The sequence below is a fragment of the Pagrus major genome, chromosome 19 (genome assembly GCF_040436345.1).
Source record: "Pagrus major chromosome 19, Pma_NU_1.0".
In the NCBI taxonomy this organism is placed as follows: Eukaryota; Metazoa; Chordata; class Actinopteri; order Spariformes; family Sparidae; genus Pagrus; species Pagrus major.
Window position 1 is genome coordinate 28997850 of NC_133233.1, and position 27984 is coordinate 29025833.

The 27984-nt window shown below is 45.4% G+C and overlaps 2 protein-coding genes across 3 annotated transcripts; both read right to left on the reverse strand.

Annotated features, from left to right (window-relative positions):
• Nucleotides 1-535: 535 nt before the first annotated feature.
• On the reverse strand, nucleotides 536-16491 carry xylb (xylulokinase homolog (H. influenzae)). The gene is made up of 19 exons (XM_073488316.1): nucleotides 16406-16491; nucleotides 15916-15998; nucleotides 15378-15447; nucleotides 15028-15108; nucleotides 14415-14501; nucleotides 14186-14314; nucleotides 13197-13262; nucleotides 13049-13121; nucleotides 12820-12938; nucleotides 12617-12698; nucleotides 11923-11963; nucleotides 11684-11799; nucleotides 11382-11497; nucleotides 10967-11040; nucleotides 10791-10887; nucleotides 10334-10392; nucleotides 8630-8717; nucleotides 5117-5211; nucleotides 536-1524 (listed from the first exon to the last, which is right to left on the reverse strand). The coding sequence occupies exons 1-19, from the start codon at nucleotides 16460-16462 to the stop codon at nucleotides 1456-1458; spliced, it is 1602 nt and encodes a 533-aa protein (XP_073344417.1). The 5' UTR covers nucleotides 16463-16491; the 3' UTR covers nucleotides 536-1455.
• A 701-nt stretch (nucleotides 16492-17192) lies between these two features.
• nub1 (negative regulator of ubiquitin-like proteins 1) lies at nucleotides 17193-27951 on the reverse strand. 2 transcript variants are annotated; one of them, XM_073488132.1, is made up of 15 exons: nucleotides 27827-27951; nucleotides 26354-26473; nucleotides 25071-25238; nucleotides 24715-24779; nucleotides 24558-24622; nucleotides 23862-24029; nucleotides 23066-23154; nucleotides 22678-22784; nucleotides 21803-21989; nucleotides 21204-21311; nucleotides 20751-20903; nucleotides 20525-20671; nucleotides 19775-19852; nucleotides 18364-18568; nucleotides 17193-17916 (listed from the first exon to the last, which is right to left on the reverse strand). In XM_073488132.1, the coding sequence occupies exons 2-15, from the start codon at nucleotides 26468-26470 to the stop codon at nucleotides 17774-17776; spliced, it is 1800 nt and encodes a 599-aa protein (XP_073344233.1). In that variant the 5' UTR covers nucleotides 26471-26473; nucleotides 27827-27951; the 3' UTR covers nucleotides 17193-17773. The 2 variants fall into 2 exon arrangements, with proteins under 2 accessions (XP_073344233.1, XP_073344234.1); XM_073488133.1 differs by lacking the exon at nucleotides 27827-27951 and adding an exon at nucleotides 27726-27816.
• Between the last annotated feature and the right edge of the window lie 33 nt (nucleotides 27952-27984).

Here is a 27984-nt window from a genome sequence, read left to right on the forward strand (position 1 = left end):
TCATGATGAGTAAACAATAATGATTATTTGTACTTTCACCTGCTGCAGAGTCACGTCTGAACACAGCAACAGCAAATGATGATTAAAGTGTTTGAGGAGAGAAAGTGACCGACCGAAGCTTCAACCTGCATTAAAGGATCCTCAGACTGACGTGCAGCAGACGGACGGCTGCTGCACGTCAGTCTGCTGCACGTCTGTCTGCTGCACGCCGGCTGCTGCACGTCCGGCTGTAACAGGACGTATAAATGTGCCGCTGCAGCCTGAAGACAAACCGGACGACAACCAGCAACACGATGAACAAAAACCAATCAGGAGCTGCGAGCTCTTATCTGTTAGCCTGGAAAACAAAATGAGTCACACGTTAAAGCTTCTGCATTAGGAAACTGAAATTAGTTTGAGATTTAATCAAAGCTGCAGTTAATTCAGACTTCCTGTTTGTTAAGCTGTTGTTCACCACAAACACTTTAATCCTGCTCGTTTCTCTGATCGGAGTCAGAATTTGTTCTTTAACTGAGAAGAAGGAAAATGACCAACGTTTTATTAATGACATCAATTCATTTATTCAAAATCATACAGAAACAAATCATCAGAGAACCCTTCATCATACGAGTTAACACAACTTTATTTACCCACAGCTGTGATCACACTAATAACCTGTTCACTTCCTGCTGACGGATCAGCAGTGACCCATCAATCAAACTTCTCTCAGCTCTTCTCTCCCAGAGTCTCTGCTGAGTGCTGACTTCACTCAGAGCTTCACCTCAACTCTCTGATGTGTTAAAGTTTTCTTCTCGTTGTGTTTGGTCTCGCTCTCAGACTTCCTTCCTCTCTCTCTGACTCTCTCCTGAAGTTACAGCCACAGACGACCAGATGAAACTCAGCGTCACCTCGAGGACACTGGAGGATTTCTCTGTTTAACTTTGTTGGAAACGTTTGAGATGATGTGAGAACACAACTCGACAACATGCAGAACAAAGGTCCAGTTGTTTTACACATTTTAATGCAGAAATCTGACAGATTGTATCTTTAATCAGTTGTTATTTTATGAACTAGTAGTAAATAATTCATCGTTGACACAGTTCAGGTAAAGAGGAGGCTGCTGCTTGAGTCCTGGTCCAAACCAGGACCAGGACCAGGACCAGGACTAACTTATGTAACGTATCTAAGGTGTCGTGTTTTTAAGAAACTGCGACCGCTCCACAGCGTTGATCACCTGCCGCTGATCGTTAAAGTCCGCCTGTCGCTGGTTCTCTCAATATGTCGTCACTTGATGTGTCGCTGTCATTAACAATCAATCTGTTCAGTCAGTTATGACGCGTTGCATTAATCAGTTAATTGACGAGTGAACTGATACTAATAAAATTCAGGTAAAGATTTTTTGAGCAAAACTAACTAAACTCATTTAACGTCCATTTATTGGTGCGTGTTTCCTCGACGCAGCTGATTGGTGGCTGCTCAGGGGCGTGTCTCCTGCAGGACTCTCTCCTCCAATCGGGCGTAGCGCTTCAACATCTGGCCGTACACCTGGAACACACACACACACACACACGCACACACAGAAATCAGCACTCTGCTGTCGGTATCTTTATTTTAGCTGGAAGGTAACAGCAGCGACAATAATCATGAAAAATGCATTTTACAAAATGGCTGCCACAGGGAATCAAACCATCAACCTTGTTGTCAGTCATGTAAAACTCACTGAATCATCTCATCACACTCGGTCACACCAGCAGATCTTCAGGATGAAGGTCAAAGGAAGTACAGTGATGTCATCAGTGTGATTTTTATTTCAAAATAAGAGACTTCTGTCACATATTTATTTGGAGTTTTATGTTTTATGTCCTTTCTATCAAATATTAAATAGTTATTTTCACATTATTACATTTTAAATGGTAGAAAAACCTGGTTTGAACTCAAAATGTGGCACTTTCCTTTGAGACGCGACTCGAAGGTTCAATAACCGATTAACAAACAAATACTGACAAACTGATGATCCAAGCTGTTAATCAGCTGTTCAATATACCAGTGTTTTATTAATGTTTTTCAGGGATCATGTTTCTGTGAAGACAGAAAAAAGGACGTTTCCAAACAAAAACTGTTTAACTGTGATGATTCTTCTTCAGACACAAACAATCAGATGAGAAAATAACTTCCTGTTGTCGCAGCGCTGAACATCCAGCTGCTCTGTCACATTACGCTGCTGCTTCATATTTAATATCCTGCTGTACTGTGTGTGTGTGTGTGTGTGTGTGTGTGTGTGTGTGTGTGTGTGTGTGGACTAGGTGTTTTAGCAGAGCTCATTATCTATTGATGATCGGTGCTGTTTAATTATGGAAGACGAACATGAGAGAACATCACTTCAGTAAACATACAACTACATGACAATAACACAGGAGAGTGTGTGTGTGTGTGTGTGTGTGTGTGATGAGGTCATGATCACTGCTTTGATGAGCTGTGTGTTTGTGTGTAGAGACATTAATTAAGTGAGGAGAAGAAGAAACCAGGACCTTGATGTGTTTTGATCAGTGAGCACAGAAGTGAAGCAGTCAGAATAAACCTGCTGCACAGTTTCTGTCCTCATTAGCAGTCTGGTTGTTTGCTTCAGCTGTTAAACTGTTTCCTGTGACACGGTGACGTAGGGACGGACGTGTTGTTAGCGTTAGCTCTGAATGTGAGTGAGTATGTAGAGGGTTCAACAAACACATCGCACGACATCTTCAGAGACAGGAGACGCAGCACCGAGGTGGTTTATCTTGCCGGGTTTAGCTGCTCACCAGTTAAAGATTGATTATGGATGGCTTGATGTTATCGGCTGTGATTGGTTGGTTCAAGCTGACGTGAGCACGAGTTAAATTATGGTGAAGCAGTGATGCGAGGTTTGACCGAGTTAAAGGGGACCGTGAGGCCTTGGCGGAGGTATGCGCTCTACAGAGTGTCATTCCATATTTTCTTCAAGAGGAAGTAAAACGAGCGGAGCTGCTTCACGTACGTTAAACTTCCTAAACTACCACCTTTGATATTCTACATCCTGTGAACACACCAACACCACTTCAAAATAAAAGTCCTCATAGGTCACATGGTGGTACAGTAAAGCTCATAATGTGGCAGCTGCAGTCGTTTCTCTGTTGTGTGATTGTGTGGTTGTTTGAATCTCCAGATGAATCATGTTTAGATGCAGACGGTGGAGTTCAGGAGGTGAAGAGCAGCAGACAGGTGAGCTGTCGAACATCTTCAGCTCATTAAACTGAACAGGTGGAGATGAAAACTCCTCCTCTCACCTGACGCCACAAAACGACGTCCTCAGTTTGTTCTGGTCACTACACCTGCTCAGCAGGCTGGTGATGGATGAACCTCAGGATACATTAAGATCAGGTTCATTATGTGAACTGAGCTACACTGTGTGTGTCTGTCCCTGTGTGACCTGTTCAACAGTGTGTGTGTGTGTGTGTGTGTGTGTGTGTGTGTGTGTGCGTGTGTGTGTGTGTGTGTGTGTGTGTGTGAGACAGGCCTGTCATGCAATTTTCTTCACTTCTGTTCCATATGGTAACAAGCTGTTTAATGAAGAGGCAGTGAGGCAGGAAAGTAGGACAGAGTGTGTGTGTTTGTGTGTGTGTGTGTGTGTGTGAGTGAGTGTAAATGTACACGTGCATTTAAAAGTGTGTGTGTTTTTTATCTGCAGCCATGTGTGTTTAAATGTGTTTCTATTCATGCACATACACATGTTTGTGTACTTATTCCTGTGTGTGTGTGTGTGCGTGTGTGTGCGTGTGTGTGCGTGTGTGTGTGTGTGTGTGTGTGCGTGCGTGTGTGTGTGTGTGTGTCTGTCTCAGCTCAGCAGCTCTGCATCAACCTGACGCTCACACACTGTGTCAGGGCTGTTTAATGTGTCTGAAGAGGAGATAAATGTCCTCAGATGACGTCACTCGACACATAATCTGTCTTTCTTTATTGGACTGACAGACGGGAGGGGAGGGACAGACGTAGGTGTGTTGGATTAACGAGTGTTAACCTGCAGACAGCAGCTGGAGCCGGAGAGCTCTGGAGGAATAAACACCCGGAGTCAAGAGTTTGGTTTTTAATCTTTTGGGATTAAAGTGTCTCAACATGTCTGCACGACGACGTCCACAGTAATGTTCTGTAAATCTTTATCTGACGCTGCAGGAGAGCAGCTGCCGTTAGCTCACCATAAATCAACATGAGTTAGCTAACTTGCTAACCTGACACATCAGTTTGTAGTTGGCTTATTTTTAAGATTACGTGAATTATCGTTGGAGGCTTCTGTTGTTCACGTCGAGGCTGAGCTTCACGTCATCTAGCTGCTTGTACACCTTCACATCCTGAATCTCTCCCTCCATCTTGTACTGTAGTTCAACATAATAAACCCTGCAGCTAAACTGACCTGCGTCTCCACGTTTCTTATAGTCAAGCTTGTCCGACCTAGCAACAGTAACTAAGGGGGGCGGGGCTTTGGATCGGTCGACGCTCAAATTGCCATTTTTTGAGCAGTTTGAGTTTTTTAAGCCAACATGTCAGCTCACTGACAACAGAGGAGAGAAGATCATGAGCCAGTGGACAGCTCCACAACAGTCTGCAGGTCCAACGACTTCAGACTAAAACTGTAAAAATAAACATTCAGACATAATATTTATATTAACATAATATATCATTTCAGTCAGTCGTGTTTGAATCCGTCTCCTCTGAGCTGTTCTCGTCCTCGTCCATGTTAATCGTCTGAAACTGAACCAGCTGAACGTGTTTTAGTGGAGTTTGTTTTAAATTAAGCTCATTAACACGTTGACTGAAGCTAAAGGCTGCAGATCATGTCCGCCCACACACACACACACACACACGCACACACACACACACACACACACACACACACTTAAGCACCTCGCAAGTGATGAGCCAAGCAAAACGCCGAAATATCACACTGTGTGTGTGTGTGTGGGGGGGGGGGGGGGACGACATACTGTGGGGAAATATGAAGCTCCATAAACCAGAAAACACACACACACACACACATTGTGACTAATTTAATAAATGCTGAACGGTAGCAGTGTTTATGTGTGTGTGTGTGTGTGTGTGTGTGTGTGTGTGTGTGTGTGTGTGTGTGTACCTCCTGTGCTGCAGGATGCGGCGTGGCGACCAGCTGTGGTTCTGGTGCGTTCTTCACAACATCGGAGAAGGAAACTCCAGATTCTGCCACCAGGCCTGAAAACAAACCAATCAGAGAGCTCGGCTCAGCCCAGAGACACGACGCCGGGGACACATCTGCTCTGGGTTAGACGGCGCTAACTTCGTCTGTACTAGGATCAGTAGACATGATTACTACAACAGGATTAACCAATCAGAAGCTCAGCTCCCGGGTTGTTAACGCTCTCTAACTAGTCTGAGAGGTCGTTAACCAATCAGAGGTCAGTAATTAAAACAGTCCAGAGGTCGTTAAGCAAACAGCAGCATCGCCTGAGATGTTCGTGTACGTCATGGTGCGTGTGTGTTGCAGTTTTAATCTCTCTCAAACACACACACACACACACACACAGACACACACTCACACACACACACTCTCACACACACACACACACACACACACACACACACACTGTGTACACTGAAGGTCAGGACAGTGCTGAGAAAGCTTGCGCTCAGCGAAACACACACAGGTCAGGTCAGGAGTCCAGACTCCCTGAGGACGTCATGACCTCCGCCATGCAAGGGATCATGGGACTGACACACAACGTCTTTTTTTTCCCATGATGCCCTGGGTGTAATTTGCTACCAAGGGGCGAGATGACCTGCCGAGTCAAACCATTTTCAGCCTGACCTTCTCACACAACAGAGGACACACACACATTTATATACTGGTGTGACTCACGTTCACACTTCTGATGTTCCTGTTCTCAAAGATTAAACGTCTGCAGCTTCACTTTGTCCTGACGGCAGCCACAGAGGATAACTTCACAGCTTCATTAACCTGCACCTGAGTGACACCTGTGATGTGATGTCACTTCCTGCTCTACATGAACCAAACCCGTCCATCACTGGGACAAACAGACTCCATGTTTCTGCTCAAAGACAGAAAGAAGTTCATGTAGAACATTTGCTGAATTTACAAGAAGGAACAAATAAGTCAGAATCAGTCAGAGACAGAGTTTCACACAGTTTATAAAGTGTCTCCAACTCAACAACTCACTAAACTGACACATTTGTTAAGGGAGTCTGGGGACAAAGAAGTCGCCTATACTGGTTACTGTTTAGTGTATCTGTAAAATGTCTTCCTCCTCTTCAGAATCACATTTTCACCTAAAACAATACAGTATCACCTTAAAATAAGATTATAGGCTATAACATTTTTAGGCTAGGGTATCTTTACAGAGACCTGTCTCCACCACGTCTTTACAGAGACCTGTCTCCACCACGTCTTTACAGATACCAGTCTCCACCACGTCTTTACACAGACCCGTCTCCACCACGTCTTTACAGAGACCCGTCTCCACCACGTCTTTACACAGACCCGTCTCCACCACGTCTTTACACAGACCCGTCTCCACCACGTCTTTACACAGACCCGTCTCCACCACGTCTTTACAGAGACCTGTCTCCACCAGGTTACTTTATACACAATTCAGGCTCCAAGGTGTTGGTGGATTTCAGAGTGTCTTCCTGTGATGAAGATGTTTTCCTGTCCTGTCTCTCTCTCACAGTACAGTTTGTCTCTCCTCCCTCTCTGTGGCCTCCTGCTGTTGTGACTCTTTGAACTTTTCAGTATCAAAGGACGCAGATTTCCAGCGCGACTCTTCATGTTTTTCATCATGTGTTTATCAAAGAGGGAAATCAGAGGACATGCAGGAAGCTTCTGTTCACAGTGGAGCCGGAGATGATCCATGCTGCTTTAAAGGACCGCACCACTGTTATCAGACTATTCCACTGTGGTCTGAGTCACAATGTCAGATTAGAGGCTGAACCAGCTGTCTTTGGGTTAACACTTAAGGCTGGATAATTGTTAAAACAAACTGGTTTGTCTACGTGTTGTTCAGTCAGGTCGACGGGTTGTCAGAAACTGTTGGATGATCTATGCAGATGCAGCAGCCGGTCGCTCCTCAAACATTTTGTTACATTTTTGGTTTTTTTAACTGTTAATTTTTCAGCTTTATTGCTGAAACACATATAACCTCTGACAGACATGCATTCATCAGCACTGGAGGTGAAAAGGATGCTTCGGAAAAGAGCAGCAGACTTTGAGACGATCACTGCCCACGACATCTTTCTGACATCCAACCAGACGTCTGGAACAAGAGCCATGCTAATCCAGCTCGGATTAGCATGGGGCCTGTCTCCACCACGTCTCTACGGAGACCCGTCTCCACCATATCTTTACAGAGACCCGTCTCCACCATATCTTTACAGAGACCCGTCTCCACCACGTCTTTACAGAGGCCTGTCTCCACCACGTCTTTACGGAGACCCGTCTCCACCACGACTTTATGGAGACCTGTCTCCAGGGAGGTGTCCCTGCAAGAGGCATCGTTTTCCAGTTGTTTCCTAGAGGCAGGAAGCGTTTTGTGCCCTGACATCAATGTCAAACTGTCCTCGACTCATCCTAAAATATAATTTTCCATCATCCAGACGAAGCACACAGTACTCTGTGTCTCAGGGTTATGCTAAGGCCAGGTGATAATAAATAAACAATAGAAAACACACTGCTATTGTTTTTAGACTGCAGAGCGCCTCTTGTTGCATCTGATCAGGCCCTGAAGCAGGTTGTCAGTGAAACTTCCTGGATAAAGAGGAACATTTACAAAATAAAAGCGTAAACTGACAGTTAACCGAAGCAGCTCGTTATCCAGGATCACCTGTCAGGTAACGTAAAGACGAGATGAGACTGAAACAGTTTCCCTCTCACAGGCTGCATGAGGTTTCTGTAACACTGAGAAAAGATTGCAGCACTAATGCAAGATGAATGCATGAGGAGGATTTCTGTGCATGCAGCTCTGTTGCAGAGTAATTGCATGAGGACCACATTACCCCCCCACCAGCACCACCCCCCGGGGCTGCCGCCAACCCTGAATGAATCAGCATTGGTTATTACCATCAGGAGGATTGCATTATGTCTTTTCAAGCCCACGCAACTGACTTCAGATATTGACACAGGGCCGTGGTCGGGAGGAGACGCTGCAGCCTCGTCTCTCCTGCATTCATATATGACGCCGTCACACGAGGACGTTCACTATCTCGCCGCTCTCTTTCATGTCGAGTGGCTGGGGAATCTTTTTCATCTGGTTTTATGCAGACATGTTCGCTCCCCTCGCCGACATTAAAGCCCTCAGAGAGGAGACGGACGGCGGCCCGTTTATCTCGTACAGCCAGCTGAAGTCAAAGGCTTCAAGTGTGGAGTGATACGAGCGTCCACGTCCTGCTGCTCAAACATACACCTCAGTCACTTACTGCATTTCAATATACTGAGAACACACAGATCAATGCTCAGCTGCAGGCTTCTATTTGTTTTTTACCTGAAATCTGAACGGTGTGTGTGAGTGAGTGTGTGTGAGTGTGTGAGAGTGTGTGTGTGAGAGTGTGTGTGTGAGTGTGTGTGTGTGTGTGTGTGTGTGTGTGTGTGTGTGTGTGTTACCGTGCACAGCTCTGTAGGCTGACCCCAGGCAGGTGGAGTTGGACAGGTCGATGGTGTAAACCGGAGCGTTGAACACATCAGATAAGACCTGGGAGAGAAGAAGACGATCCTCAGCCGGCTGTTCATTAATTAATTAAGCAAACAAATCAGAGCGACGAGGGAACGTCCAAAAATTAAAAGAGAATCATCAGCAGCCTCGTTTGTGTCTGAACTGAATGAATCGATTAAATGAAGAGCCCACAGACGACTGCTGCTTCCTCAGAGCAGTTAGATGTTTCTGCTGCTTCTCTTCAGGTTTTATTCTCCGTCTGCAGCCGCACATTCAGCAGGCGACTTCTATCTGATGCTCAATACACATATACACATACAATACACATATATACATACAATACACATCACAGATCTGCAGTTAGTGGCTTCAGGTGAAGACAGTCTCTGAAAACCTCCTGAAAGTCTGTATATCAGAATAAAGATCAAATCTGCAGCTGGATGTTATTCATTTTAAAGTGAGGCTGAACTCCACACTCAAACTTTAAAGAAAACAAAAGTCATTTTAGTTTTTTGATTGAAGGGAATTTTGAGTTTATGGGATCAGTATCTCGTATCAATCAACCTTCAATCAATCAAAATCAAATAAAGAACAAAAGACAACGAGGAGGCCGACAATCCCAAAATCCACTGGTCAAAACATCGCAGACTGTTTACGTTCAGATTAAAACAATGTAAATAACATACGGTTAAATAAAAGCCAGAGAACGATAATTTAATATAAAATTAAATTAATTACATGTAAAATGTGAAATTAAAGGATAATTAACATGTTTTAAGAAATCTTCTTTACTCCCATTAAAAAAATGAAAACACAAGAAAAAGCTGCATCAGAGTTTAAAATCTACGATATTTAATCCAACACTCACTGCGGAGAATTAAAGGTTAAAGCTCTTGAAGAACGAGTTTAAATATGAATTATCTCCGTGTGAGTCGTGTGGGAGTCACAGGTTAGACTGCAGCTAACGCAGAAATGAACCAACGTCTCATAAATCACACATTTTTAATCAGAACGACGGAAAAAAGACTTTGTTGTGTCGCTGACGGACGACTCAGCTGCAGAGAAACACAGAACATCATTCTGATTAATCATTTTAAAATGTTTGTTGGGTTCAACGTGATTTTGTTTTGTTGATCTCTGTGTCAGCCAATAGAATCACTCCGTTGGAGTCACGTGATGTCTGTGTTTTGTCAGCAGCTGGTGGTTGCCAGTTTGTGGAAAAAAGCATAAAGCTGGCTGATTTCTACAGTTTGCACCCAGAATACTGCACTGCTCTAATGTTCGCTCGCTAGCGTTAGCATCGTTAAAGGTGCAATATGTAGAAAATAAGACTTGTACACCGTCAGAAGCTAGCAGTCCAGACTGAGCATGGGTTGGGTCAGGGCTAGCTGGTTAGCATGCTAACTTCAGTGAATATGGCTGCAATGTCAAAACTGTTACTTCTTCACATTCTGCACCTTTAACGTTAGCGTCTGCAGTGTTAGCATTAGCTTGCATCAGCAACGTTAGCTACAACAAACCACTTGAGGAGGCAGACGACTCAAACAACAGCAGTGATGTGATGTCTCTCTCTCTGTGGTACTGTTACCTGACTCGCCCTCCCTCCACACCTCACCTGGATTATTAATAATGGGACGTGACGGCGGGCGACTGACCTGCAGGATCTCTTTATTGGATGAAGCTCCTCCTGTGGCCAAAACTCTGGTTCCTGGAACTAAAAACAGACGGAATGAGTCGAGTGTTTGACGGCAGCTGAGTTCAGGACAGAAACTCTTCAGAGTCACAGAGTGAAGGACACATTTTAAAGATTAAACTAGAGGTGATCCGATCGGATCTGAATGGATCAGTATCGATCAACAGAAGCCTGAATGTTTGGAAAGTCGGCAGTGATTTGATGGAAAACCAGCAAAGAAAAAAGTGCCGTCGTGGTGAGACAGGAAGTTCAGTCTTCAGTGGACAAACATCTGAGGAGGAGAAGATCTTTGTTGTAGTTTCATTTATTCACTCTGCTCCTCGCTAATTAAACTCAGAAGGATCAAATTTAACCATCGAAATTACAAAATAAAAGTCAACGGATAAACTGTTAGAGGAGGAGAAGGTGTAGAAACTCACTGATGGAGTAGCCCAGCCTCTCAGCGTGGAGTCTGCGGGACACAAACTGACCCTCCACCAGCGCCCGGACCTCCACCGGAGGACTCAGAGAGGACACCTGCAGGACAGAGGACAGGTGATCCAGGTGACTCTCTCTCTCTCTCTCTGTCTCTGTGTGTGAATGTCTCTCCACCAACCTCGTTGTCTTCAGGGTCAAAGCGGTGAACTCCGACTGCAGCAGGTGTGATCTCCATGGTGTCAAAATAAAAGCCTGGAAACACAGAAAACAACCAATCAGAGGGAGGGAGGAAGAGAGAGGGGGAAGAAGGAAGGAAGAAGATGGGTGGCACAAAAGGAAACTAATGAAAGAAGAAGGAAAGAGGAAGGAGTTTGTGAAGATACAAGGACAACAGGAAGTAAAAAAAAGGAAAGCACAAAGGAAGAAGTGAATAGGGATCTAAGGAAGGAGGGAAGGTAGAAGGAAGGAAGGAAGTAGTTTCATAGGTAAACGAGGAAGAGAGGAGGAAGAAGGACAGGAAACAAAAGATGGATATACTTTGAGAGAGGGAAGGAGACGGGAAGGAGGAAGGAGGAAGGAGGAAGAAGTGTCACCGATGTGTCCGTTGTTTCCGAGCGGCGTGTCTCTCAGGGCGGCAGAAAAATGTTCCCATGATCCTTCAGCACACTCGTTCCTGATTCGTTCCCTCGTCAGAGAGCCGTTCTTAAAGCTGAGGATACCACACACACACACACACACACACACACACACACACACAGGTCAGTCAACAGTACAATGAGTCTGGATGGAGCCTTCAGGGGTGTGTGTGTTTCTGTGTGTGTGTGTATATGTGTGTCTCTGTGTGTGTGTTTCTGTGTGTGTGTGTGTGTGTGTGTGTGTGTGCGTGCGTGTGTACCACAGCAGAGCCATGTACGCCTGCCAGTCGACGGGGTTACAGAAGACGTGACCCTCCAGCGCCGGGCGAGGCTGCTGGATCCACAGAAACACAGTATCACTGGTACCAAGACTGACCTGCACACACACACACACACACACACACACACACACACACACACACACACACACACACACACATTAATCAGCTGATCAGCTGACGTGAACACTTCCTGTCAGACTGGCTTCAGGTGAACTTACAGCGATGTCTCCCTGCTGGAGCCTCATTCCTGCCAGAGACGCTGAGGAGACAAAACACATTATAGTTAATAATAATTAACATCTTTAATCTGCTCACACACACACACACACACACACACACACACACACACACACACACACACACACACCATGCCTCAGTGAACAGCAGGTAACATGATGCTACAACACATCAGCTCCATCTAGTGTTGAGACGATAGAACAATCAGCTGTAGACGTCAGTGTGTTGATTTATTGTTTTTATTTATTGTTTTTATATGTCTCACCTGTTTGTACATGTCTCACCTGGTTGTATATGTCTCACCTGGTTGTATATGTCTCACCTGGTTGTATATGTCTCACCTGGTTGTACATGTCTCAACTGGCTGTACATGTCTCACCTGGTTGTACATGTATCACCTGGTTGTATATGTCTCACCTGGTTTGTGTATGTGTCACCTGGTTGTGTATGTGTCACCTGGTTGTATATGTGTCACCTGGCTGTATGTCTCACCTGGTTGTGTATGTCTCACCTGGCTGTATGTCTCACCTGGCTGTATGTCTCACCTGGCTGTATGTCTCACCTGGTTGTATATGTCTCACCTGGCTGTACATGTCTCACCTGGTTGTACATGTCTCACCTGGTTTGTATGTCTCACCTGGTTGTATATGTCTCACCTGGTTGTATATGTCTCACCTGGGTTGTCTCCGGTGAAAGCCACGACTCTGCAGCTCTCACAGAAGCCGTATCGACGTATGAAGTAGGAGGAGACGGGACCCTGTGACGACAGGAAGCAGCACTGAAGCTCTCCTCACTTCCTGTTGGTCTCAGCCGACTTCTCGGTAAATATTTTCAAAATAAATCAACAGTCTGAGCAGACCAGTATGGACCAGTCTTACCAGTACAGATGTGGAGGGTAGAGGAGCTCCCAGCAGCCGGTCCAGATGAGGAGCTGTGGCTTCCAGGCAGATCTGAGACCAGTTTCTGGTCCTGATGTCCAACAGGTTCATCCCTGAACCTGTAGTCAGTGAACGCATCGTGTCAGCAGTCAGTGAACGCATCGTGTCAGCAGGTGGAGGAACAATGGATGAGTTCATGGACAGAAGTCCGTGATAACTGGTTCTGTACCGTCACTGTAGTCGATGGCGGCGTAATCACCGAGGAAGAGAGAGGCCGCGAAGCTGCTGACCAATGAGATCCTCTGAAAACACATCAGCGTATGAAACACGAGTCTTCAGTGACGTAATGACAAAATGTACAGAAGCTGGAGGCTGACCTCGGTGTCCTGGTAGTCCTGCGGTCGCGTCTGTCGCACTTTGGAGATCTGGTTTCCTGTGAAACGCTGCAGACACACACACACACACACACACACACACACACACACACACACACACACACACACACACACATAAATATCATCCTGTTCAAACTGCTTTAATAACATTTCCAGTGATTATCACTAAAACATTGTGCAATGTTACTGTAAGAATAGAAACAAATATCAACCAGAAGAACGACTTTAACGACAGTCAAACAAACATCATATAAACTTTGCTATGTGGCCAAAAGTATGTGGACACGCCTGTCTTGGCCTGTTATTCCTGGTTTGGTCGAGGCCTATTCAGCCTTTTAGAAAAGGGAATCTGTCCACCAGACTCCATTCACTTTTCTTTACATTTTAGTGAAACCTGGATACACGTTTTTTACACTAACCTGAAAAATACACAAACAAGATTCAGTTTGTAAAAAAGATGAAGGTGTAATATCAAGAATGCTACATGGCCAAAAGTATGTGGACAAACCTGTCTGAGTTGAGGACTATTCAGATTTTTAGAAACTTGCATCTTTCCACCAAAATCCATGAAGGAAAATGATTTAAAACACAAAAGCCACGAGATACATGACAGACGGACAGACAGGTGAACAGACAGACAGGTGGACAGACAGACAGGTGAATAGACAGACAGACTCGTGGACAGACAGACAGGTAGACAGACAGACTCGTGGACAGACAGACTCGTGGACAGACAGACAGGTAGACAGACAGACAGGTGGACAGACAGACTCGTGGACAGACAGACAGGTAGACAGACAGACAGGTAGACAGACAGACAGGTGGACAGACAGGTGAATAGACAGACAGGTGGACAGACAGGTGAATAGACAGTCAGGTGGACAGACAGACAGGTGGACAGACAGACTCGTGGACAGACAGACAGGTAGACAGACAGACAGGTGGACAGACAGACTCGTGGACAGTATGACCTCATAGGCTCTGGATCCGGTGATCTCTGCCAGTCTCTGAGCTCCTCCTGCTGCTGTCTGAAGATCCTGACACTGCTGTCTGCTGCTGGAGTCCATCCACACAGGACAGTCCGACACTGAGAAGCTGTCCTGTTAACACATCAGTCCACACACACACACACACACACACACATGAGCAGGTGCAGATCACAGGTAACCACACATGTACCGTCACCGTGGATACACTCACCTGCAGCAGCTGGTGCAGGTTCTGGTCCGGGTCGAGCCGTTTCAGGGTCTCAGACGCTCCTGTTCTCCAGTACACACTGCCATGTTGCTGAGGGACAAACATTCATTCAAGTGAGACAAAACACATTCAACATTTTTAGACATCTTTCAACCAAACGCCATTCAATTTTCTTTACATTTGAGAGAAACCTGGTAACATATTTTTATACTATGAAATTAAGAATACAAACATGATTTAGTTTGTACAAAAGATGAAGGCATTATATAAAGTACGCTAGGTGGCAGAAAAGTACGTGGACACTCCTGTCTTGATCAGTTGGTTTAGGAACATTCAGATTTTTATTAACAGACATCTTTCAACCAAACTCCATTCACTTTTCTACACATTTTTAGTGAAACCTGTAACACAATTGTGCACAATCCTACAAATACAAAAAGGACTCAGTTTGAAAAAACAGATGGAGGATGATATGTGGCCAAAAGTATGTGGACAGCCCTGAGCTCTAGCGTGGCTCTGATGTTTCTTGTTTTAACACTTAGATCCAGTTTGTTCCAGCAGAACAGTCCACAGAGCGCTGTGAGCCGGCCCGGACCACACCTGGCTCTGGTCTCACCTGACCGCTGCCTGACAGTGATCTGACACGGGAGAAGTCAAGCCCCGCCCTCTTCACCTTGTCCAATAGCAGGTCCAGAGCCTGATGACAGACACAAAGACACAACAACCAATCAGACTGCAGCTGGAGAACACAAACACACGATAATGTGATTAGTCAGAGGTCAGAGGTCAAAGATCAGCTGATGACCCTCGACAGTTAAAACTTTAACTGAAGACTGAAAACAGCTTAATCATCACGACTGTGTGTGTGTCTGTGCGTGTCTGTGTGCGTGTCTGTGTGTGTGTGTGTGTGTGTCTGTGTGTGTGTGTGTGTGTGTGTGTGTGTGTGTGTGTGTGTGTGTGTCCTACCTTCACCCACATCAGTACAGGGGAGGTGACCGTCAGTCTGTCAGTGTGAATATGAACTCCTCCCTGAGTCCTGACACAAATGATTCAGTATTAAATGAACATGAAACAACTTTAACATTTTCTGTGACGGACTCGATCAGAAACAACAAACTGTTCTACCAAAATAAAACATCAAAACTGTAAACATTAAATATTACTTCAAAATAAAACTCAAGCATCAAACTGTTTTAACAAAAGTCAAAAGTTCAGTGTTTTATTTTCATTTTGATTCACCGAACGTTTGTCTGACCTGCTCCGGCATCAAGGACAAGTAGCAGTAGTACTAGTAGTAGTAGCAGTACACAGTAGCAGTACACAGTAGTAGTACACAGTAGTAGTAGCAGTAGTAGTAGTAGTACACAGTAGTAGTACACAGTAGTAGTAGTAGTACACAGTAGCAGGACACAGTAGTAGTAGCAGTAGTAGTAGTAGTACACAGTAGCAGGACACAGTAGTAGTAGTAGTACACAGTAGCAGGACACAGTAGTGTGTGTGGTACCTGAACTCAGGCAGCTCGGAGTCAAACTGCACATTGTTCTGATGAACCACGTTCAGGTCTCCATCGATCGCCACAACCTTCAGCTTCAAGTATCAGCAGTACAAGTACACAAGTGTTAGTATCAGCAGTAAAGTAGTGCAGTATTCTGCACATACTGCTCTATTTACTGTTTTATTGAGGTAAATAATGAAAGTAATCTCGACGTGTTCATATAAGCAGTAACAGTACACAAGTACTGAAGCAGCAGAACATGTAAAGTTTCCTGCTCCTCTGTACTCAGAGTACTTTTACTGTGTGCAGTGTGTACTTGTACACACTCCTTCAGACAGAACAGAGTTCAGTGTTTCAGCTCAGAGTCCATCAGACCCGCAACATTCACGACTCTTCCGCGTCTGCGCGACGACCCGCCGCTCCTCTGCCCGCACGCAGCCACGTGCGGGCAGTGCGTCACCGAGCGAGACGTGCGGGTGAAGGAAATAAAGAGTTTTACCTGCTGCGTGCTGAAGTCAAAGCCCAGGTAGAGAGGAGAGAGAGCGGCGGCCATCATCACGCACAGACAGACACACACACACACACACACAGACAGACAGACACACACACACAGACACACACACAGAGGAGGAAGGGTTAAATATTTAAAGGGACAGTACCATCATTCATGTTAACACATGAAACACACAGAGGAAGAAGTGTTTAACTTTCAGTGTTTTTATTTTAGTTATTTGTTTATAATATTTTATTTAGTTGTTTATCTTGGAAGTCAACGTTACAAGATTAAAGTTAAAATTTTTCAAGAAAGTCGTTTGAGAATAAGTTTTAATTTAATGTAAAAAAAAGTAATATTACAAGAAAAGGCCAAAATATTCTAAATATTCTGATTACATTTTTAAATGAATGATTTGTTGCTCAGAAGTTTCTCCTGTGTGTTTAACTTCTCTCTTAAGCTCTTAAGTTTTATTTTCCTGCAGACGTTTCATATGTTGTTTTTATTTTGTTGTTCAGTTTAGATGCTTTGCTCGTTTCAGTTCAGACTTTGTTAAAAGATGTTTTGTTCAGTGTTTATTAGTTTTCTTTATTGTGATACGAGTCGTGTGTCGGTGAGATTTACAAACTTCAGAGGACGTATTAGAAGACAAACATTGTAGGTTAATTAATACAAACATGATTTTATAATCATAGTTTAGTTTATGTGAAGAGTGACTGAAGCTGTCAGATGAAGTAATGGAGTACACAGTACTTCTCTCAGCTTCACTCCAACAGACAAACAAAGTCAAACCAAACCTTCAGTTTCTTTATTGACTCCGTCCACATGAGACGATCACCAGTGAACTCAACATCAACATGACATTAAATTAAAGCCCAACAGTCAGCGAACACAAAGAGAGCAGCAGCTCTTCAACATCAACACTTCCTGTGGTCGGACTTCTGAACACATGATTTCATGGAGGAAACTACAAATAATAACAATCAGCTGCTTTTTCTTCTGTGAACTGAACATTTGTCACCAACAACAAAACTCAGCAGCGTCAAAAAAACAGATTTACATGAACCAAACGAATCCTGATGGATGAAACTGAGACCTGGTGATGTTTGATGGAGAGGACGAGTCGTTATGTCTTCATGTCTTCATGTGTCCATGTCTTCATGTCTTCATGTCTTCATGTCTTCATGTGTCCATGTGTTGTCTCAGCTTTGGCACTTCACTGTTCAGTCTGTGAAATCAGGTTTATTGCTGTTTGAAATGGCTAACAGAGGAGAAGTAAAGCACTGTGTGTGTGTGTGTGCGTGTGTGTTTGTGTCACAGTGTGTGTCACGGTGTGTGTGTGTGTGTGTGTGTGTGTCACAGTGTGTGTGTGTGTCACACGGTGTGTGTGGGCCCTCGGTTCAGGTAGGTCTTCATGGTGGCGATGAGCTCGCTCTCCTCCTCCAGTGTCAGGTCGAGGTAATCCTCCTCGTGACGAGAGATGTCCTCCAACACCTCGTTCACCAGCTCGTTGTCCTCTGAGGACAAAACATCAATTCATTATTCATTATTCATCATCAGCTGCTCCTCCAGGTTAGATAATTCTCTCTTCCAGCAGTCCAGTGTTACTCTGTTAACTTTAAATGAATAAATCTAAAGTTCAGACTCCATATAACAGCTCGTTGGTCCGTGTCTTAATGCCGCCTGACTTCCTGTCTGTGGCTCATTGGTTCCTACTGAAGACGCAAATCTTGAAAAACTAAAGAAAATCAGCTTTTGTTGGGACTATTTTCAGCGGCGGACTGATCTACATTTGGAGCTGTTGTTTTTTGCCGTCAGCCATTTTCTTAGTCCAAAAACATTTCTGGAGTTTTGCAGTAAAACATAATATCCAACGTGTTTCCTGAATTCTAAATCCCTCGATTTATGAATGGAGTTTGGTGTAATGTTCCCCACCTCCTCTGTAAAGATCAGCTGGGCCCTACCTGTGGAGTTGGAGGAGGTGCTGGGCTCCTCAGAGGAGGGTGAGGGTGAGGAGGAGGAGGAGGTGGAGGGCGGGGACACGGACAGGAGCTCCGGGGAGAGGACGCCCTGGTTGTCCAGCAGCAGCTGAGTGGCTGATTGGACGTCTCCACCCGTCAGTCTGAGAGCTGCCTCAGACACCTCCCTCTCAAAGCCCAGATACAGCAGCTGAGGGCACAGAGGAGGTGACACAGAGGAGGTGACACAGAGGAGGTGACACTGATCAGTTTATTGATTATCGTGACACACTGGCAGGATCCATTCATTATAGATAATATTAGATATTAACAGAGACACTTCAGGAGACAAACTTCCTCAGCTAATTACTCACATTCAATTTTATTTATTTTTATGTGACAAGTTTTCTGAAATTGATTGTTGAAGTGTGAAAATGAGACATTATTTAGTTCAAAATGCACAACTGTTGTTCACACTGGACTCATTCAGGTTCAGACTTCTAGTTTCATGTTGTTGCCTTATTAGAGTCAAAGGATTTTGCACAGGGGACTTTGGATATCTGGTTTATCTCTGCATACATCAGAAAATACTGTAAAAGAAAATCCAATTTCTCTTCACCAGAGTTTGTCGATCAGCAGAGTCCTGTGGTAAAATCCTCTGGGAAACAATTTATTTAAAGAAGTTTAAAGTTTAAAGAGTTCTGACCTGTTTCCTGAATTTAAATTGCTTGATTTTTGAATGGAGTTTGGTGTGATGTTCCTGCTGTGCTGACTGTGCTGGCAGCTGAACATATTACTACTTTTTGGAACACAAGATATTAAAATAAAGTTAGTTATCTGTATATTGTGTGTTTTCTTCTCCAGATCCACCAGCTGATCACTTGGATACAGATAATAATTTTAATTATGTTTAAAAATGCAAACGAGGCCAGAAAACTGCCCTGAAACAAACACCTGAATGGGTCTTGTGGATGTTTTCTCTCCATTAGTCTCAAATACGACAAGATATTGAATAAAACAGAACAAAATCTTAAAACTGAAAAAATGTTTCCACCTGCAGAGTCTCAGGCTTTAATGTGTGTGTGAATATGCATCCATCTTTAGTGTAGAGTATGATGAACAAACTGCAGATAATTTCATAATAACTTTATCGTCTATTTTATATTTCTGTCTTTTCTTACGATGTTCATTGTTCTGCATAAAGAAAATGTGTGGTACTGTGATGTTTGTGCTGCAGACAGGAGAGGAGAGCTTCCTGTCTGATGTTTCAGTTTGTTACAAACTTCACTGTTAACTGTTTTGTCCCCGTCGGGATCCTGTAGCAGTGATGACTCAGTGTTTCCAGGGATCTGATTGGTCAGTAGTTGTGATGTTTTGATGACATTGTGACAGACAGATGAACATGTAGAGTGTATACCTGCTCCACCTTCTCTGGCCCGACGCCTTCTGTGTTGTTGTTGGTCAGCAGAGCAGCCTGACTCGAGTCCAGCAGGATCTGAAGACCACACACACACACACACACACACAGACACACACACACACGCACACACACACACACACACACACACACAGACAGACAGACACACACACACACACAAACAGACAGACAGACACACACACACACACAAACAGACACACACACACACACACACAGACACAGACACACACACACAGACAGACAGACAGACAGACACACACACACACAGACACACACACACACACAGACAGACAGACACACACACACACACAGACACACACACACACAGACACACACACACACACACACAGACACACACACACACAGACACACACACACACACACACAGACAGACAGACAGACACACACACACAAACAGACACACACACACACACAGACACACACACTTTAATACCTATTGAGCCTGTTTTCATTGGATTCAGGACATTGTCAAGTTGCAGCTTGTGGTGACACACTGGCACTGAGCACACACACCACTCTGCTGTTTCAGGACACATTTGGCCACGTTTTAGATTTAAAGTTAGTTTGAAAAATATTTCCAGCTGAGTTTTCTGTGGATGAATCAAATTAAACAACCTGTGAAATTAAAATCTGTAAGATGATGTTGAGACAGACAGACAGACAGACAGACAGACAGACAGACAGACAGACAGACAGACAGGTACTGACTCCATAAGCTCTGTCCACGTCTCCGTCGGCGAGGTGCAGAGCTCTGGCAGCGTCTCTCCTGGAGTATCCGAGCTCTGTGAGGGTGGAGATGACCTCCATCCTCCTGCTCCTCTTCCTCCTCTCCCTCTGCTTCAGCTCCTCTCGCTCCTGATCCACATAAACACATCAGTCTGTTGAAGCTAACCATCAGAGTGTGTGTGTGTGTGTGTGTGTGTGTGTGTGTGACCTGTCTCTGGTTGCTGATGTGGATGGCGGCCTCCTGCACGTCTCCCTGACAGGCTCTGAGGCCGAGTCGAGCTTCTCTCTCGCTGAAACCCAGCGACATCAGCTGAGTCATTTTCTCTGAGTCCGGACACAGACGGCTGTACAGAGACTCCACCTGAGACAGAGCACAGCCAGGCTAGCTGTTTACACCCGTTTACAGTCTTTATGCTAAGCTAAGCTACCTGTTTACACCTGTTTACAGTTGTTATGCTAAGCTAAGCAACCTGATTCCTCTTGTTTCAAGTCTTTATGCGAGGCTGAGCTACTTTGTTAGGAATCAATCTGAACATGTGACTCAACGAGGAGGAAGAGGATTTAACTAAACATTGAACTGTTTCTTTAACTATAAATCAGACTTTACGTCTTTCTAATTACAAACAAACAAACAAACAAACGATGCAGTAGAATCAGTTACTTTGGACAGTTGGTGTCGGGCCTGAGCGTCGTTTCCTTCGATGTAGGAGAGGAGACTCTGGAGGAGGTACAGCCGGAGAAACAGCACCTCCTCTCTGCCCGTGTTACCCTGACAACACACACACAGACGCACACACACACACACACACACACACAAACAAAAGAAACTGTCAGTCAGTAAAATATCTACAGTGTGAAGTTTGGTTTCATTAAAAACACAAACATTAAGACTCAGAGCAGCACTGTGGCGACACCAGTCTGTCAGTTTAAAGGTTTAATACACTGAATTAATATCGACTCACATCGTAACTTTGGCTGATAGACAGAAGAAACTGGACCTCGAACATCAGGCCAACATTCAAAATAAATTAAAACGAAAAGTAAAAGTAAAGAAAATAAACTAATTTGGTCAGAAAAAAGAAGTAAAAGAAAAAAATGAAGAAATAAATAAATGTCTCAACTGATTATTCAAGTATTTAAAATGACATTTTTCTGTTATTATCTTTGAAAACGTGACAAATTCTCAGCGGTCACTTTCTTCAGTGTTGGTCAAGTCAGTGTGTGTGTGTCTGTGTGTGTGTGTGTGTGTGTGTGTGTCACCTTGATCATGCGCAGCCTCTCCTGCTGCTCTCCGTAACACTTTAGGAAACAGTCCTCGGCTCTCTGCAGCCGGTTCTTGCCGTCGTCCAGACAGGACAGAGCCTCCAGGGCTCGGTAACACCACACGATGTCCAGCTGCAGGACGGCGTAGTTATCCACCGAGCCGAGCAGCGCCGAGCCGCACTTACTGCAACCGATCAACACACGATCACGCTGTGGTTAATACTACGCTGCTCATCTGAACTTAGACAAACATGTCCTACGGTTCTTCTAAAGGTTCCTCATGGACTGCTGCAGGTTCTTCTGTAGGCTAACCCCGAAGTTAGCATCGCCTGGTTCCTCTGTCAGATTATTGAAATGGATTTTGGATTATTACAGAAAATAATGTGAAGTTTCTGATCCATCCAGGTTCTGTTCATCCAGATAATCTCCACAGATGAACTCCACTCTGATGTTTGAAGGTAAATTAAATGTGTAGCAGTAAGAAGCTAATGCTAGGCTATAAACAGACGACATCACGGTCACATGACTGAAACGTCTCCACCACTGAGCGTCTTACTGCACAATTACTATACAGGTTTTCTATAAACTGATCAATGTACGAGTTGTAAAGTCAGAGTCAGAACAGTGTGTAACTAAAGTGGCCTGTAAAGACGGACTAGTGAGCAGATGAGTCTCCGTGTTCGCTGTGAGGACGTTTAATGTCCCAACAACCTCTGTAGCCTCATTCAGACACTTGTTAGCAACTGCTAACCGTTTTTAACACATGAAGAGCTTTATAATTAAACTGTGGACATTTAACGTCACAGTGTGATGTCAGAGTGTGATGTCAGAGTGTGATGTCACAGTGTGATGTCACAGTGTGATGTCAGTACTTGAACTGTTGGTCGGCCTGCAGCAGGTGACACAGAGCGTTGTCGAACTGTTTCTTCTTCATCAGAGAGCGACCTTTCTCATGGAAACCCATGGCCAGGATCAGAGCCTGACCACACACACACACACACACACACACACACACAATAAAACCACAGAAGAAGAAGAAGAGAACACAAAGATGATTTTGTCATTCATAGAGCTCCAGTCGACAGTCAAATGATGGAAATCATCATTTCCGTGAGTTGACTGCGTTCATGTGAGGAAGGTTTCAGCCTCCTCGTCATCGCTCCACACTCACGATGTTTTTATCACAGCGACTTCACACATTTAGACTTCTGGATCTTTATTCATGACGAAGTGACTGAAAACAGGATGTCAGGTCTCTACCTTCTTCTCCTTGTGAGGGATCGTCAGCGGGTTTCCTCTCTGGTCGGCGATCTCCAGGAAAGGAGTGGTGTCTGGGTCCTCACTGCCGTCTGACACACACACACACACACACACACACACACACACACACACAGATCAGTTGACTGGTCATGGGATGATTATTCTGACAAAATAAATGCAATTCACGCCATTATCCCGAAAATCATCAAAAAATGCTTTAAACTTAAAATCTCACTGTTTACTTGAATGACTCGACCTGATGAACGAACGCCGACAGGCAGCGGTGTCATCTGGAGCCGGTCAGTACATTTCATCACTGTGGTGGGTACTGTGGGTCAGCTGTGCCGTCAGCCAGTAATTAATGAGGAGATTCACGATTATCCTCCTTATAATTTTAACTAAAATTGTTCACAATCAACTTAACCGGAGTTTTTATCATTTTATCATCTCAGCTGACATCAGCGTCACTGTGGTGACATCACATGTTCAACCAGCTGTTTCAGTTAACTACCTTGTTTCTTGTCACTGAAATAAAACTGACATCGTCATCTGGACGGCTCCAGATTTTCAAGTTTCAAATGATTTCATTTGTCAAAATGTGTTTTTGTCAGACTGAATGTGAGATATTTAATGTTTATAAAATATTATTACTTTGTGACTTCGTATTGAACAGGTGAGAGCTGAAAGGGGCCGAAACATCCACTCTGCTCCCAGATTATGTCCCGTTTATGTCACAGCTGGGAGTTGGACACGCCCTCAACACATCGTGGACCAGATGGTTTAACTGGACCGGTACCTCTCTCTGACAGGATCTGGAAGCCCTTCTGGGTCCTCTGGACGCTCTCGTTCTGGTTCTTCTTCTTCTCTTCCTCCTCGCTCAGCTGTTGTTTCCACTCGGCGTCGCTCACCTTCAGCACCATCATCTTACTGTGGTTCTTCACACCCTGCTCGTCCAGGCGCTGGTCTGAAACACACACACACACACACACACACACACACACACACATTAAGAAGAAGAAGAATCTTTATTTGATCACATATTAAACCCGTCCTGTGGCAGCAGTGGTCAGCGCTCACTCCAGATCTGAGCTGGCGCCTTCGTCACTGACTGGAGAATTAACCAAATCTACCTGTTTTGATTTGAGGGTGGAGGAAACCCACACAATGTCCTCCAGCTTTCAACAGACTGACCCGTGGTCCACTCTGCCTGCTAGTGGGACAGCTGCGTTGCTGACCTGTTGCTAACTGATAACTGGCTCACCATCCCGCTGCACTATCTGTTGAGTCAGCCTTCGATAATCATCAATAAATATGATGATGTGATGTTTTTTGCTGAAAACAACATGCATGTCGCAGTAAAAATAGGCGAGACTCAGAATCTCTAGATGACACCTGTGAGCTTTACGGTTTTTTTTTTGTTTTTTTATGAACATGATTTTATTTTGATATCTGAAGCACTTCCTGTGTTTTACCTGCAGACGTCTGAACTCACCTACACACAGAGTTTTCCCGTTGAGGATCAGTTTGATGTGTTTGAGGCCGTACTCCTCTGCAATCCTACAGCACAACAGCAACACATGGTCAGTGACAGCTGTGTGTGTGTGTGTGTGTGTGTGTGTGTGTGTGTGTGTGTGTGTGTGTGTGTGTACCTGTCCACCACCTCCTGAACCAGCACATCCAGCCTCGTCTCCATGTGGTTCTTCGTCTTTGGATCCTGAAAACAAACGAATATCCGTCGTTATTTCATCCATCAGTGACAGATGAAGAACTTCACTTCCTGTTTCATTTTCTAAATATCTGCTGTGACAATAAAACACGAGCAGAGACGAGGTTTTAATAAACAAATAATGGATCATCTTATGTTTGTTAAATGTGAATATGTTCTGGTTTCCTTCCTCCTCTGACAGTAAAATGAAAATATCTTGGTCACGTCTTCAGCTGCACTGCAGGCGCTGACTTCCTGGACAGTTTGTGGGACTTTGGTTAAACTCCTCAGACTCGTCACCTTCTTGCTGTCTCTGGGCAGCAGCAGCTCCAGCGAGGCCACGTTCGTCTCCCTGAACGTCTTGTTTCCTTTCCCTCTCTTCACCGCCTGCACTCTGATCGACTCCAGAGCGCCCCCCACCTCCGACACCGGCAAACCCAGCAGGGGGGCGTAGCGCTCCGCCAGCTCCTGATGGTGCAGACAAACGAACAGATGAGAAACACAGCAGAGTGAATATACTGACATAACATCACATTCAGCCTCTGTGTCTCTGTGTCTGTGTGTCTCTGTGTCTCTGTGTCTGTGTGTCTGTGTGTGTCTGTGTGTCTCTGTCTCTGTGTGTCTGTGTGTCTGTGTGTCTCTGTGTCTGTGTGTCTGTGTGTCTGTGTGTGTCTCTGTGTGTCTGTGTGTCTGTGTGTCTCTGTGTCTCTGTGTCTGTGTGTCTCTGTGTCTCTGTGTCTGTGTCTGTGTGTCTCTGTGTGTCTGTGTCTCTGTGTGTCTGTGTGTCTCTGTGTCTCTGTGTCTGTGTGTCTGTGTGTGTGTCTGTGTCTCTGTGTGTCTGTGTGTCTGTGTGTCTCTGTGTCTGTGTGTCTGTGTGTGTCTCTGTGTGTCTGTGTGTCTGTGTGTCTCTGTGTCTGTGTGTCTGTGTGTCTCTCTGTGTCTGTGTGTCTCTGTGTCTGTGTGTCTCTGTGTCTGTGTCTGTGTGTCTGTGTGTCTGTGTGTCTGTGTGTCTCTGTGTCTCTGTGTGTCTCTGTGTGTCTCTGTGTGTCTGTGTCTGTGTGTCTCTGTGTGTCTCTGTGTCTGTGTCTCTGTGTCTGTGTCTCTGTGTCTGTGTGTCTCTGTGTCTCTGTGTCTGTGTCTGTGTGTCTCTGTGTGTCTGTGTCTCTGTGTGTCTGTGTGTCTCTGTGTCTCTGTGTCTGTGTGTCTGTGTGTGTGTCTGTGTCTCTGTGTGTCTGTGTGTCTGTGTGTCTCTGTGTCTGTGTGTCTGTGTGTGTCTCTGTGTGTCTGTGTGTCTGTGTGTCTCTGTGTCTGTGTGTCTGTGTGTCTCTCTGTGTCTGTGTGTCTCTGTGTCTGTGTGTCTCTGTGTCTGTGTCTGTGTGTCTGTGTGTCTGTGTGTCTGTGTGTCTCTGTGTCTCTGTGTGTCTCTGTGTGTCTCTGTGTGTCTGTGTCTGTGTGTCTCTGTGTGTCTCTGTGTCTCTGTGTCTCTGTGTCTGTGTCTCTGTGTCTGTGTGTCTCTGTGTCTGTGTGTCTGTGTGTCTGTGTGTCTCTGTGTCTGTGTGTCTGTGTGTGTCTGTGTGAGCGACCGTCAGCTGCTGCCGGCCCGGCTGCTGCTCGTCGTCCGTGTACGGAGGGTTCCACAGCTGGACCTTCTCCTGCTTCAGCTGCTGCTTCAGCTTCGCCTCCGTGTTCTGCTCCTCCATCGTCTGAGAACGACCAGAACAACAGAACCAGAGTCAGAGGAGAGGAGAGGGGGAGAGGAGGGAGGAGGGAGGAGGAGAGGAGGGAGGAGGAGAGGAGAGGAGAGGAGAGGAGAGGAGAGGAGTGGAGAGGAGAGGGGGGAGGAGGAAGAGAGAGGAGGAGAGAGGAGGGAGGAGAGGAGGAAGAGAGAGGAGGGAGGAGAGGAGGGGAGGGGAGGAGAGGAGAGGAGAGGAGGGAGGAGGAGAGGAGGGGAGAGGAGGAGAGGAGGGGAGGAGAGGAGGGAGGAGGAGAGGAGGAGGGAGGAGAGAGGAGGAGAGGAGGAGGGAGGAGAGAGGAGGAGGAGGGAGGAGAGGAGAGAGGAGGAGGGAGGAGAGGAGAGGAGGGAGGAGGAGGAGGAGGGAGGAGGAGGAGAGAGGAGGAGGGAGGAGAGAGGAGGAGAGGAGAGGAGGGAGGAGGAGAGGAGGAGGGGAGGGGAGGAGGAAGAGAGAGGAGGAGGGAGGAGAGAGGAGGAGAGGAGAGGAGGGAGGAGAGAGGAGAGAGGAGGGAGGAGGAGGGAGGAGAGGAGCAGAGGAGGAGGGAGGAGAGGAGAGGAGGGAGGAGGAGGAGGAGAGAGGAGGAGGAGTTATGACCACTTCCCTGCCTGGTGTCTTTACATTGTGTCAGCAGGATTATGATCATTTCAGTCTGTAATCTCTAAAGTTACGTGTTTCTGTGTGATGTTTCAGAGATCTGATGATCAGCTGACTGTTCGGGTCTCTGCTGCCTGATGAGAAACACTTACAGATGCATTGTGGGAAATGTAGGAGCCAGTGTCTGTGGAGCTGGACAAGCACTTCAGAAAAGGCAACATTTTCCTCAATGTCATTATGTTTTGTGAAATACTTTATATTTCACATTATATTTATACCTGTGATTTCTGACCCTCAGGGCCACCGTACATATGGACTGCAGTCTAAATATTATTTAGTAAATCTCTGTTTCCTCAAACTTCAGAGAAGTTGAATCAAATCTCTGTAATATCAGTTTATCTGTGAGCAGTGCATCATAAAACTATTAATAAGACTCCTGTTAACCGGGACTGTGTTAGTCCCTGTCAGCTCTTGTGAAGCTGTGGTGATGAACTGTAATAACCTCAGGAAGCCTCACATTCATGTGTTCACTGAGAGAAACGAAGGAGCGCAGGCTGCTTCAGCGGCAGTGACGCAGTTTCTGTTATTCACAGTGCTAACAGCTAGCTAACAGCAGGCTAACACTTACTGTCACCAGCGCGACAGTCCACGCTCCTCCTGTTTTCACACCGTCAGCAGCTTATTCCGCTGGGCTGGCTCGTGACGCTGTGAAACCTTCCCGTCACTCACCTGGCTGTCAGCGGACACGGTGACAAAGAGCTCTCTGTCAGATCCACGTTAACCGCAGCTCGTCCCGCAGCTCGTCCCGCAGCTCGGCGGCTTGTTTTGGTGCGTTTATCGTTTCTCGGAAGGAGGTGACGATGCACGCGAGAGGTCTCACTCTGAGC